A 13991-nucleotide genomic window follows, 5' to 3' on the forward strand; every position below is an offset into this window, starting at 1 on the left:
CCTTAGTCCAAAGGGTTCAATATTGAGTTGGCCCACCCTTTGCAGTTGTAACAGCTCCAACTCTTCTGAGAAGGCTGTCCACAAGGTTTAGCAGTGTCTCTATGGGAATGTTTGACCATTCTTCCAGAAGCGCATTTGTGGGATCAAGCGCTGATGTGGGCGAGAAGGTCTGGCTCACAGTCTCCACTCAAATTCATCCCAAAGGTGGCAGGCCAGTCAAGTTCCTCCACCCCAAACTCTCTTCATCCTGTCTTGGTGGAGGGGGTTGTGGGGTGGGGTTGTTTCTCAGGGGTTGGGCTTGGCTCCTTAGATCCAGTGAAGGGAACTCTTAAGGCGTCAACATACCAAGACATTTTGGACAATTTCATGCTCCCAACTTTGTGGGAACAGTTTGGGGATGGCCCCTTCTTGTTCCAACATGACTGCGCAAACCTTGTGGATAGCCTTCCCAGAAGAGTTGAAGTTGTTACAGGTGCATTGAACCTTACGGACTAAGACTAGGATGCCATTAAAGTTCATGTGTGTGTAAAGGCAGGTGTCCCAATACTTTTGACAATATAGTGTATGTTCACGTTTGTGTGCAAGTCCATGTGATTGTACAAACAAATTGTAACAAATGTGCTTAGATTATAAACAAAAAAAGAAAAATTATAAGTGAGCTTTCCAAGTTGTGGGATTCTTTTGTAAAAAATTAAACCAATCATGATATACAGTCCAAATAACAAGCGGCAATACCTATGGTCCTTCCAGTCAATTTAATGGCACAGTTACGCAAAGCCATAGGAAGCTTTATTTGGGCCCAGAAACCACCACAAATAAAAAAGAGAAACCCTAATTAGAACAAAAGAGAATGGTGGTCTTGCCCTTCCGGACTGTATAATATATTTGCGAGCAGCATCTATAATTAGGATCATAGATTGGTTTCACAATGCGAAATATAAACAATGGGTAACTCTAGAGGAAGATATTATCTCTCTGCAACTCAAGTCACTCCGATTGATTGAACCCCAGCTTCAACGGGAAAAAAGAACATTTTTTGTGTCATCAACATTTAAGATATGAGACACAATGTTGAAAAAGAAATGCCTTTTTACACTGGTTGGGCCTATGGCCCCTTTATCTTCTAATGCCGAATTTCCACCAGCATTAGAGGCTACGCACTTTTTTAAATAGAATAGGACAGAGAACACAAGGATAGTCTAGACCAGTGGTTCTCAACCTTCTAGTGCCGTGACCCCTTGATAAAATTTCCCAAGTTGTGGGGACCCCTAACAGTAAAATTATTTTCGTAGCGTGGGTTGTCAGCACCCAAGGCAAGACAACGAATTTTCGACCCTAACCCACGGACATTTAGCGCTTCCTGAGTCCCTTCCACTTGTACAGTATTAAAACCCCTTATGGTACATTTTAGGATGTACCACTCTTTCTTTGTTCTCCTTTCTTTCCTTTTTATCTCTCTCTATCCTAATTTCTTGTTTTTTTCCCCCATTCCTCTCTCTAGCTGTCTTTTTCTTATTCTTTCTCTGCCCTTTTCTTTGTTCCTCCCCCTCTTTTCCTCTCCTTCTCTATTTTTATTCCTTCTCTTACACCTTGGGGGGTGATGGGAATTGGGATGAGTGGCAGTGCTGGGGGGGAGTTCTGATCAGCCAACTTAGGTGCTCTTGATCAAGGTCATCTGCTGATCTGAGAACTGTAGTGGGGACTTTTAATGGCAACTCTAATCACAGGTAGTGTTACTCACTGTGTCTCCAGCTCTGTGGTGTCTCTCAGCAGTGACACCTATGCAGAAATCAGGAGATAGGGTCTCCTCCAGCCCCTCCCACTTCACATTCCTCACCAGTCAGCTGACCTCCTGTCTCTGCTCCCCAAGCCATGCCATGAACTGAATGAGTGGCTGGTAAAAAGGCTGAGTGGGCGGCTGGCCGACCGCGGGCTCCAGGAACAGCCCAGCTGGGGTTCCACAGGCTCCATGGCCAGGCTGCTGGGTGGCAGCGAAACGGCTGGGAGAGTGGTGCAGGCTTCAGGAACAGCCCAGGATTTGGTGACCCCTGGCAAATTGTCATTTGACCCCCAGGGGGTCCCGACCCCCAGGTTGAGAACCACTGGTCTAGACCAATGATTCTCAACCATGGTTCCTCCAGAGGTTGCTAGGGGTTCCTTTAGCATTGGGCTATTTCTGCCTCTCGGATAAGTTCCCACCGACACTATTGATCTTTTTAGCTATCTGTAAGGAGGTAATTCTTCCCAATGACCACAAGTGTAAGGACCATTCTTCCCACTGACCATCACACTAATGTGTCATGAGTTGTAGATTTCTAATTTTTAGCAAGGGTTCCCCGGGACTGGAGAACTATTTCAAGGGTTCCTCTGTGTTGAAAAGGTTAAGAAAGGCTGGTCTAGACGCTAGTGGATGGTAAGCTTCCTCTGCTATCTGAATTAGGGCATGAACATGAACATAAATGGATGCAATACCAGCAACTATATACGTATATTGGATCTAGTTTACAACTTTCCCTGATTGATAGACCGTTAACTAATTTTGAGCAAATATTAATACAAGAACAGAGACCGACCCATAACTTGTCAATCATATATAAGCTCCTACTTCCTTCTGGGTCCCTTGATGAACTAACATATATGAGTAAGTGGGAAGCCGAATTGGAGAGGCCAATCTCGTTACCAGAGTGGAAAAAGGCATTTTCGATAGCGACTAAGCGTCAGGAAAGAAATTATAAAATTATGATGAGATGGTATTGAAGCCCAGTTGATTTACATAAATTAAATGGAGAGAACTCGGAAACATGTTGGAGATGTCTTAAGGAAAAAGGTACAATGACACATATTTGGTACTGGTGTCCAACGGTGAAGGATTTCTGGCTTAAGATATTCTGTATATACCAGTTGGGATCTGAGATACGGCCAAGTATCGGTGTTTCAATACTATCTATTTTTCCTGGATCAATGAAAGCTATTGGGGCAGATATCCTTTGCCATATGACAACAGCCGATAGGACAATAATAGCTCGAAATTGACGAAAAGTAGAAAGCCCTACAATAATAGAATGGGCCTGTGAGATGAAGGAAATGCAATCCATGGAACAAATGATTAAATTTGAGTAGAATTTTAACAACCAAAATCAAAAAACATGGCAGCAATGGGAAGAATTTCGGGCCTCGGCAACTTTTACGCAATATCTTTGAATAGGACCGTATCTCCCCTCCCCCCCTCTTTTTTTTTTTTTTTTTTGGCATTATAGTAGTTTTGATTTAAAATGTCTAGGAATGACTAGAGAGTAGATGAAGTAAGGAACTAAATATAAATGATATAAGATTTTTAGACAGATATAGAATTTGAAAGTAGAAAATATCACGGGATATTGTTATTCCTTGTCGAAGATATAGTATAATATCCAATTTTATAATGTGATCAAACTATAAATATGTATTTGTAGAAGCGTTTTAAACATTAATAAAGAGAGATTGAAAACAAATACCAAGAGGTTCCAGCCTTACCCGCCTGCCAGCACCCTGCAGGAGCCACTGATTCCCAATGCCATCTTAACCACTTCAGCCCCGGAAGAATTGGCTGCTTAATGACCGGGCCATTTTTTTCCGATACGGCACTGCGTCGCATTAATTGACAATTGCGCGGTCGTGCGACGATGTACCCAAACAAAATTGACGTCCTTTTTTTTCCCACAAATAGAGCTTTCTTTTGGTGGTATTTGATCATCTCTGCGTTTTTTTTTTTTTTTTTTTTGCACTATAAACAAAAAAAGAGCACCAATTTTGAAAAAAAACACAATATTTTGTATTTTTTGCTCTAATAACTAGCCCTGATTTTTTCCTCAGTTTAGGTCGATATGTATTCTTCTACATATTTTTGGTAATAAAAATTGCAAAAAGCGTATATTGATTGGTTTTCTACAAAATAGGGGATAGATTTATGGCATTTTTATTATTACTATTTTTTTTTTTTTTTTTACTAGTAATGGTGGCAATCTGCGATTTTTATCGGGACTGCGACATTATGGCGGAAATATCGGACACTTTTGACACATTTTTGGGACCACTGGCATTTATACAGCGATCAGTGCTATAAAAATGCACTGATTACTGTGTAAATGTCACTAGCAGGGAAGGGGTTAACACTAGGAGGCGATCAAGGGGTTAACTGTGTTCCCTGACTGTGTGTTCTAACTGTGGGGGGATGGGACTGACAATAGGAGATGAGAGATCGTGTTTCCCAGCTCGTAGGAACTCACAATCTCTCTCTCCTCTCCTCACAGAACTGGGATGTGTGTGCTTATGTCCCTGTTCTTCCTCTCGTGTCCGCGATCGCTCGTGGCTGGCGGTCATCGCGACCGCCGGTCACGAGCATCGATAACCCCACTGTGCAGCGGGTGCACGCACGCGCCTGCTATCCCGCTTAAAGGGACCGACGTACAGCTACGACGGTTTGCGGGATCGTGCCGACCTGCCACAGTATAATGACGTCGGCCGGTCGGCAAGTGGTTAATCCATTAAAAGTACAATGTATATCTAAGTATAGTTTCACGTTATTCACTAAGCCAAGTGAACCTCGACTGCCAAGCAAACATTCTCCACCCTCTTAGCAAAGAATCTTTGTAACAATGAATCTGCAGCTGAAGCAGTCATATTACATGCACTGGCGAAGATGCCGAACTGTGCACCCCCCTCCCCCCAAGATGCATGAGCATTATGTGTCAGCAAACCTTGCCCCCATCCACTCTCCCCCCCAAAAAAAATCGAGCACTAATCTGGACACTTACCCCCTAAGCATACACTTCCTTTGCAGGCCACACAAAAATTCCCCTCCTCCCAGTACAAATCTCCACTGCTGAAATCCCCCCTCCTGGCACAAATCTGTGCCCACCCCATCCCCCCCCTCTGCTCAAATCCTCTCTCCCCAAATCGCCCCTCATAGCATAAATACCCCCCCCATCACACCTATTAGTACAAATTCCCCATCCAAAAAATGTACCCTTCTAGAACAAATTCTGTCTCCTCTCCCAGATCATCAGTTTTAGCACAACCCCCCCCCCCCCAATCCTTCCTAGCTCGGATCCTCTTTCCCCCATCCCCCCAAATCACCCCTCCTAGCACATGCCCCCCAATTTTCTCATCCTAGCACAAATTTTACCCCCTGCTGCCCACCAAATTCCAACTCCCAGCACAAATCCCCTCCCCCCCTAGCACAAATCCCCTCTCCTAAGACAATTACTTTTCCCCCATCCTCTCTCCCAGCACATATCCCCCCCATGTGATTCAGGGAAGCCTATCCCACACCCACCTAACAACCCCATCAAATCATTCCCGCATCTGTTACCTTTTGTACCACCACCCCCCTCCCTTTAGAGTGTAAGCTCTGCGAGCCAGGCCCTCCTGTCCCTTCTGTATTGAACTGTACTGTAATTGTGCTGTCCCCCCTCTACATTGTAAAGCGCTGCGTAAACTGTTGGCGCCATATAAATCGTGAATAATAATAATAATAACAAGCACAGTGTAGCTGTGGGAAACTAGTCCACCTCTGTTCCGGCCACTGCAACCTTGGTGTGTGTCATTGTTTGTATGGAACATTCAATAAATGGACTTCAAGAACATCGGTGTGCAGCCAATTACTTCCCTCATTCCCCCCCCAATCACCCTACCTGGCACCAATCCCCCCCCCCCTCATATTTCCCCTCCTATCCTAGAAGAAATTGCCCCCCCCCAAAAAGAAAAAGTTCCCTCCTATAACAAATCTTACTCCCCTTCAGCCTCGAAATTCCCACTCCCAGAACAAATGCCCCGCTCCTCCTCACCTTGCAGGCTGCCTCCTGGGCTCCTCTTCATCTTGACAGGTCACGGTTGAGGGGGAGCCTAGAGGAAGCAGCATTGCAATACTTTTGACAGGCACGGGATTGTGACCCACACTAGTGATGGCATTGGCTGTCAGATCGGGACTCTATAGAGTTTGTTTACCCCCATTCTTTGCAGGGATGGGATGGGGGTGGGTAACCAAACCCTGCACAGTCCCAATCTGACATGGCATGAGTGTGGAGCTGGAGGGGAGAGAGAGCACAGCCCCCTCCCGGGTCTCTCCTCCCCTATAGATTTAGCTAACAAGAGTAGTGAGGTTGCTTGTAGCATCAGGAACTCTCACTGAGGTGCCCCCCCCCCCACACACACATGCCAGTGCCCACGGAAGCTGCCCCTCCTACCCCCTCCCCTTGTCCCGGCCTTGACTGGTGATGGCAGAAGATAGTTCACAGGTTGGTTAATATCAGGCTGTGGTCCTAGACCCTACAGACCCTATTCTGATTGTCTGGTCCCTCTGATTGTAGCCAATTCGGATTTCAGCCAGGGCCGGATCTAGCTTATTTGATCTGGGGGTGCAGTTGAAAAAAGTCAGAGGGCTTAATGTCAACAGTATGACAGAGATGCAGGAAACCAGTAGTCCCTGATTGCGTTTCTGTACCATAAATTATAACGTGGAAGTAATGTCTGACAGGGAGTGCAGAGGCAGTGCAAGAGTGAACAGGGGACACTAGTATGTATTAGGCTGTCATTAGATTAGGATGATTGAACAGAATCATCAAAATAGACAGGAAAGTGGGGTTTTTTGATTGGTGCGATATACAACAAACAGTAACTTTATAAAAATTATTCAGTTTTATTGAAACGAAATGGTAAAAACATTAGCAAAAGAAAGTTTTTACATGTATTGCGGCAGTTAATCAAGTTCACTCAACATGTTTCGCTATAAAAATAGCTTCTTCAGGAGATAATTTTTATGGATGCTGCACATGTAAACTACAAAGACAAATGCAATAAATCATTAAATAATGATTATAAACACAACAATACAATAAAGTTCAAAGAACAAACAAAATTATGTACAAAAATAGACATTAATGCTTACATTAATAGGTCCCCAGGTGAAACAAATCATCTTGTATACCCAGAGGCATAACTAGAACCCTCAGGTCCCCAGTGCAAAAAACATAAAGCCCCCCCCCCCGACACCCCCACCCTTACATTACGGTCCATAGCGCTCCCCTTTATATTGCAGTCCGCTGCGTTCCTCTTTTACATCAGAGCTCTCCCTTGCATCAGGGTCTGTAGCATTCCCCTTTACATCAGAGTTCCCCTTTTCATCAAAGTTCCCCTTTACATCAGACTCCATAGTTCCCCTTTACATCACAATTTACAAAGTTCTCCCTTCCATCAGAGTCCGCAGGGTTCCCCCTTACAGTGTACCCTGATGAAAAGGAGAACTCTGTGGATCCTGTTGTAAAGGGGAACTTTGATGTAAAGGGAAATGTGGTGGACCATAATGTAAAGGGGAACACTGTAGACTCTGAGGTAATGGGGGCTCTGGTGACCATGATCCTCCTTACATCATGGTCCACAGCATTACCCTTTACACCAGAGTTCCTCTTTACACCAGAGCTCTAGAATTCTGCAGACCCCGATGTACAGGGGAATGCTGCGGACTCTAGTGTAAGGGGAAACTCTGATGTAAGGTGGCCCCTCCCGTTACATCAGAGTCTACAGCGTTTCCCTTTGCATCATGGTCCACAGCATTCCATTTTACATCAGAGTTCCCCTTTACATCAGGGTCCACAGAGTTCTCCCTTGCACTGGGGGGGGGGGGGAAATCCTTCAGACTTTACTGTAAAGGGTCTGATGTGGAGGGGGGACTCTGGTGACCACAGTGACCCCCCCCCATAGACTCTGTGTGGCCTGGCTGGAGCTGTCAAACTGACCTCACCATCTCCATTGCTCGGGGGCAGGTTCGGTCACACCTTGGCTTTGATCTATCATCCCCTTCTCTTCTCCTCCCGGCTCCCCCCCCCCCCCCCTTCATATCACCCACCCGTTCGGTGTAGTTTGTCATCTCATTCACAAATAACATTTGTCCCATAGTTGTGGTTTCCTATAATAGCAGTTTCTACAAAGAAGGATTTTCAGGGTCCTATTCTCTTCTGTGATAGTCAGAGTGGTCAGGGTAGTCCCAAATCAATATTACCAGTAATGTCAGTCTGGGCCTTGAAACAAGGACGGCTTCTGTAAAATCAATCCCTTACACTCTTGTAAAACTTTAATTTCTTAGAAGGAAAAATAAATGCTAATATTGGAGCAGTATTGATATCTTGGGAAGGAGATTTTAACTGTTATATCATGGGTGGAATAGCTTTAGCCTCTAGTGCCATCTAATGGCCAAATAGTAGAATAACGCTTTTTTTTTTTTTTTTTTTTTTTTTATAACTAAGCTGTGTATAGGGTACAGCAAGCTATTAGTAGATGTTATCATTTAACTGGACTTGTTCATTTCAGTGTGGCTAAATACTACTAGTTATACTATTATTTGGAATAATGAGAACCCTTACAGGCTGTAAAGAGTAGTTACACAATTTATTAATCCATACCATCCAATCCCATTTCCAGTACATCCATTCAGAACATTGTATATAATCTATCTATCTATCTATCTATCTATCTATCTATCTATCTATCTATCTATCTATCTATCTATCTATCTATCTATCTATCTATCTCTATATAGATTAATAGATATAATTATTATTATTATTTTATATCTGTATCATAGCCCTGATGAAAGGGGGGGGGGGGGGGGGGGGGATACGGTGCTGAACTCTCGATACAAGTTGGCTTTCTTATTCTGTTGATTATTCAGAAAATAATAAAGAATTTGCTCTGGACTCTATCACCATTGGTGTCGTACCATAACTCCTGTCTACCGGACCTTCTCTTTTTTTAATGGGGATTTCTTTGATGTATGGGAGCAGCATTATTGTAGCGATTCAGATTAAATAGTAAGACAGTGATTCACAATATTGGATAGCCCCAGCATCCCTTTAACAGAGTCTTTATGCCCAGGGGGGCAAGTGACCACTGTGATTGGCTGTCCCAATAGTCACTAGAGACTGGGAGCTGTCTTTGACAGCTCAGTCACTGTGCTTGGAACGCACACTGAGTTCCCTCTCAGCACAGAAAGCTCACTCCTCCATGGGGCACATATGTGTGGCGTCAAAGAGGGTGCACTTCAACACCCCACAGGCCGCATTGTGTTACATGGGTGGCAAGAGGTTAATAATAGGAGATCTTAGCACCTCTTTTGTATGCACTCCCAGCTTTTTATTAGTTTCTGGATCCCTAGTGGGGAAATTTTCCTTCACTTTTTGTCCCAATGATGCCCTGCGTGTCAAGGTGTAACAGGATGCCACTGGCACAGGAAGTGGGAGAGAGGACTCAGGCAGCAATAAATACATGACAGAGGTTCTAACCCTTCCTGGGTCTGTTGAGAGCAAACAAAAAGATTTGCTTACAATTGGGCTTAGACATAGCTCCCAATTGTCCCTGATTTCGAGGGACTGTCCCCGATTTCGAACAATGTCCCTCTGTCCCTCTTTCCTCCTCATTTGTTCCTTATTTTGGTCTGATCTATATAGTTGTATATAAAATAAACTTTTTATCTATCAGAAAGTGTTTTCCAGCGCTAAACCTTTCATCTGATTTCTAAATTGCTGCATTTGTAAATTCGAAAAGCCAATATAAAGGAATAGTAGTGGTAAAAAAAAAGCATTTGTGGGTTTAACCAATCTTGCTTTTTTGTACAATTCTCCTTTTAAGGGGGCGTGGCAAGGGGTGTGTCCTATGCCTACATACTTTTGCTGATAGGTGTCCCTAATTCCCATCTCAGAAAGTTGGGAGGTAAGGCTTAGAAACAAATATTAGTAATATTAGTAATAACAATAATACTAATATGTATTAATAATAGCAATATAAAAATAAAAAATAACAATATACAAATTATAAAAAAATAACAATATAAAAATAAAAAAATAATAACAATATACAAATAATAAAAAGTAACAATATAAAAATAAAAAATGAATAACAATATACAAATAATAAAAAGTAACAATATAAAAATAAAAAAATAATAACAATTTACAAATAATAAAAAGTAACAATATAAAAATAAAAAAATAATAACAATATACAAATAATAAAAAATAACAATATAAAAACAAAAAAATAATAACAATATACAAATAATAAAAAATAACAACAATATAGAAATAATAAAGAAACAATAACAAACTCTACGGAAATGGATACTAGTGATTAGTTATTCTTGGAATACTGGAGCAATAGCTAAGGTCATACCACCGACTGGTGGTCTGGGAGCTGGTAGTTGCCTATTTAGGGTCAGCTGCATTTAGTCATTCACCACCATGTTAGCTTGATTTGAGACCTGATCATCGGTTGGGACACATGAATAGAATTTTTTCCTTCTTTTTAAGTTCCCAGGTGTCATGGAGAGTTCTGCTTGTTTTATTAGGGGCGTATTTTCTTACCTCTTTCCCCCTTACCCTCTTTCATTCCTTTTCTCTCTCTCTCTCGTTTTCCCCTCTTTCTCTTTTATTTGGCTGGTTCCTCGGGGGTCTGGTCTCCTGCTGAGGTCAGGGGATCACACACTATGTCCAGTTAGCATAACCCTTGTTGCATAATACATAGATATATACTTACCCACGTGGTTTGCTGGAACATAATAGCGTAGCGCAAATTTTCGAATGTATAACAATATGTGGTATGTACGATTGTTGATTATGGCCCGCCGCTATGGCTATTACTGTTGGCCAGATGTGATGTCTACCTAGCAGATGGAACCTATTCTGGATTTCTACACTTTCATGTGATTGTTTTCTCTTATTTTGTTTTGCCTTTGTATGGTTTTAAAAAAAAACTAATAAATACTGATTGTAGATAAAAATAAATAAATAACAATTTAAAAATATAAAAATTAAAATAAATAAATATTAGTCTTTATAATGTTCAGTGTCAGTGTTAATGAAATGTGTTGCCCTCTTGCTGATTGTAGTAATGGAAGTGGCCTCTGGAGAGTATGGAGACCAGAACCCCCGGCTGGTCCGAGCCGTACAGGACACGTGTATTACGGAGCTGAAGATGGACCATTGCGGGGAGAATGAGCCCAACCCATTCATGTGGCACAAACCGGCTGATGAGGTATATAGGGGGGGGGGGGGGGAACCAATGTATCGCTGCATGAATAATAAACATCAGCAATGCGTCCGCAGTTTTGTCCCTCTGTTCCTAATTCTTACTTTAAAAAAAAAAATACATGCACTTGGTCGTCTTGTAGTTTATTTCATATATATGCTTCTTCGGTGGTCACTGTACAGGCCTACTGAACTGGAAATGGAATGCTTTCCATAGACTATAATGTAATGAAATGAACCTGACATGGACAAAACTGCGGTATATTGCAGTTTTAAAAACAGAACAGTAAATGAGGGGAAATGTTAATGCTTCTGTGACAATACTGTGTAGTCTTACACCTTATCGAGTTATCTGACAATAATGTATATATGATCTGCAGGACCCCTCCCCCACCGAAGGATGTCACAGCTTCTCAGCCAGCTGTCTCACCCAGTTCTGTATCCTGTTCAAGAGAACCTGTCTTAGTATTATGAGGGACTCGGTAAGTTTCTGGATTCTGCATATATACATATACACATAAACCTACATATATATCTATATATAGATATATATATCTATATATATCCACTTAAGCCCCGGACCATTTGGCTGCCCAAAGACCAGAGCACTTTTTGCAATTCGGCACTGCGTCGCTTTAACTGACAATTGTGCGGTCGTGCAATGTTGCTCCCAAACAAAATTGACGTCCTTTTTTTCCCACAAGTAGAGCTTTCTTTTGGTGGTATTTGACCACCTCTGCGTTTTTTATTTTTTGCGCTATAAACAAAAAAAATAGCCACAATTTAAAAAAAAAACGCATTATTTTCTCTTTTTGCTATAATAAATATCCCCATAAAATATATAAAAAAAACATTTTTTTCCCTCAGTTTAGGCCGATAAGTATTCTTCTACATATTTTTGGTAAACAAAAACGCAATGAGTGTTTATTGATCGGTTTGCGCAAAAGTTATAGCGTCTACAAAATAGGGGATAGTTTTATGCCATTTTTATTAATCATTAATTATTTCCCGCCGACCGTACGCAGATATGCGTACTCGGCTTTCTGGGGTTATACCGGGATGATGCCCGCAGCTGCAGGCATCATCCCAGTACCGTTGTTTCCAGCGGGCGATCGGCTACCCGAATATAACAACCGATGCGGCTAAAAGCCGCTCGGTTGTTATACCGGAGGAGCGGGAGGGGACATCCCCCCCTCCCGCCGCCTCCCGCCGCTGTTACCGGGCCTCCCGTGCGATCGGGAGGCCCGGTGTCCAATCAGGAATCTTCGGCGGCTGGGGGCGGGCTGGAACCCGAGCTGCGAGCGGCTTCGTTCCAGCCTTCTTGTTGTAAACGTGGAAGCGACGTCATGACGTCACTTCCCGTTTACTCGGCTGCCAATGGCGCCGAATTTAAAAAAGTACACAGTATTTAGAATCTCCATTTTCGGCGATCTGAATACTTTGAAGTGTAAAGGAGGGATGGGGGGTCTTTTAGACCCCCCATCCCTCCATAAAGAGTACCTGTCACCACCTATTACTGTCACAAGGGATGTTTACATTGCTTGTGACAGCAATAAAAGTAAAAAAAAAAAAAAAAAAAAATTTTTAAACACAATTTTAAAGTAAAAAAATAGATAAAATAAATAAATAAAAAAAAAAAAAATTTTTTAAAGTGCCCCTGTCCCTGCGAGCTCGCGCAGCGAAGAAAACGCATACGGAAGTCGCGCCCGCATATGTAAATGGTGTTCAAACCACACATGTGAGGTATCGCCGCGATCGTCAGAGCGAGAGCAATAATTCTAGCCCTAGACCTCCTCTGTAGCTCAAACCTGGTAACCGTAAAAAATTTTTAAAGCGTCGCCTATGGAAATTCATAGGTACCGTAGTTTGCCGCCATTCCACGAGTGCGTGCAATTATAAAGGGTGACATGTTTGGTATCTATTTACTCGGCGTAACATCATCTTTCACATTATACAAAAAAATTGGGGTAACTTTACTGTTTGGATTTTTTAAAATTCATGAAAGTGTCACTTTTCCAAAAATTTGCGTTTAAAACACCGCTGCACAAATACCGTGTGATAAAAAATATTGCAACAATCGCCATTTTATTCTCTAGATTCTCTGCTAAAAAAATATATATAATGTTTGGGAACTCTAAGTAATTTTCTAGCAAAAAATACGGATTTTAACTTGTAAACACCAAATTTCAAAAATAGGCTTAGTCATGAAAGGGTTAATCATCTTCTGGTCCGTTTCAGGTCTGAATTGAGCCAAATATTCAGGCTGAAATTGTATCTGAAATGGTGAATGGGGACGCACTGGACTCCTGCTGTGAGCTGCGGTGTGAGCCCAGCCTTAAGGCACACGATACGAAAATGGGAAGTCAAATTTCATCCGATGAACGATCTGTCGATTTTCGGATCATTAGTGCGGAGCTTTCTACAGCCGATTCCGATTTTTCATGCGACAAAAGCTGGATGTGCAGACTATAAAAAATTTTGTCGGATGTGAACTCAACGTATGATTTATGTTTCATTGGTACGGTTGTCATCTGAAAAAATTTGTAAGCGCAAGACTACGCATGCTCAGAAACGAAAGAATACATACAAAACTATTCAACACATTACGTCACTTCTGACGTTGTATTCTGTCGTACGAAAGTTTTCGTATTGTGAGTAACCTCTTCACATTCGACATGAGACTAGCATGCCACAAAAAACTGATGAACATTCAACCGGAAATCTGATCGTGTGTACAAGGCTTTAGTAAAGCTGGTGCACACTAGACATGTGCTATTCGTTTAGTTACGAATGTTTTTTTTAACAATTTTTGACAAATTCGTTAATTCTGAAATGCCCAAATTTCCAAATTTTTAAATTTTCGAATTTTGAATTTCCGAATCTTTAAATTTCCATAATTTCAGAAATTCGAATTCTCTCATTTTTAACGATTTTTGA

At 42.0% G+C, this 13991-nt stretch overlaps 1 protein-coding gene across 1 annotated transcript in view; it reads left to right on the plus strand.

The window, feature by feature from the left end:
• Positions 1–13991, plus strand: part of ABCG1 (ATP binding cassette subfamily G member 1) — a 144865-nt gene that overhangs the window by 105011 nt on the left and 25863 nt on the right. Inside the window, exons 9-10 of the mRNA XM_073617270.1 lie at positions 10916–11061; positions 11435–11536. Of these exons, the coding sequence (XP_073473371.1) occupies positions 10916–11061; positions 11435–11536 (248 nt within the window). The remainder of the gene's footprint in view (positions 1–10915; positions 11062–11434; positions 11537–13991) is intronic.

Source organism: Aquarana catesbeiana, linkage group LG02 (genome assembly GCF_042186555.1).
Source record: "Aquarana catesbeiana isolate 2022-GZ linkage group LG02, ASM4218655v1, whole genome shotgun sequence".
Lineage (NCBI taxonomy): Eukaryota > Metazoa > Chordata > Amphibia > Anura > Ranidae > Aquarana > Aquarana catesbeiana.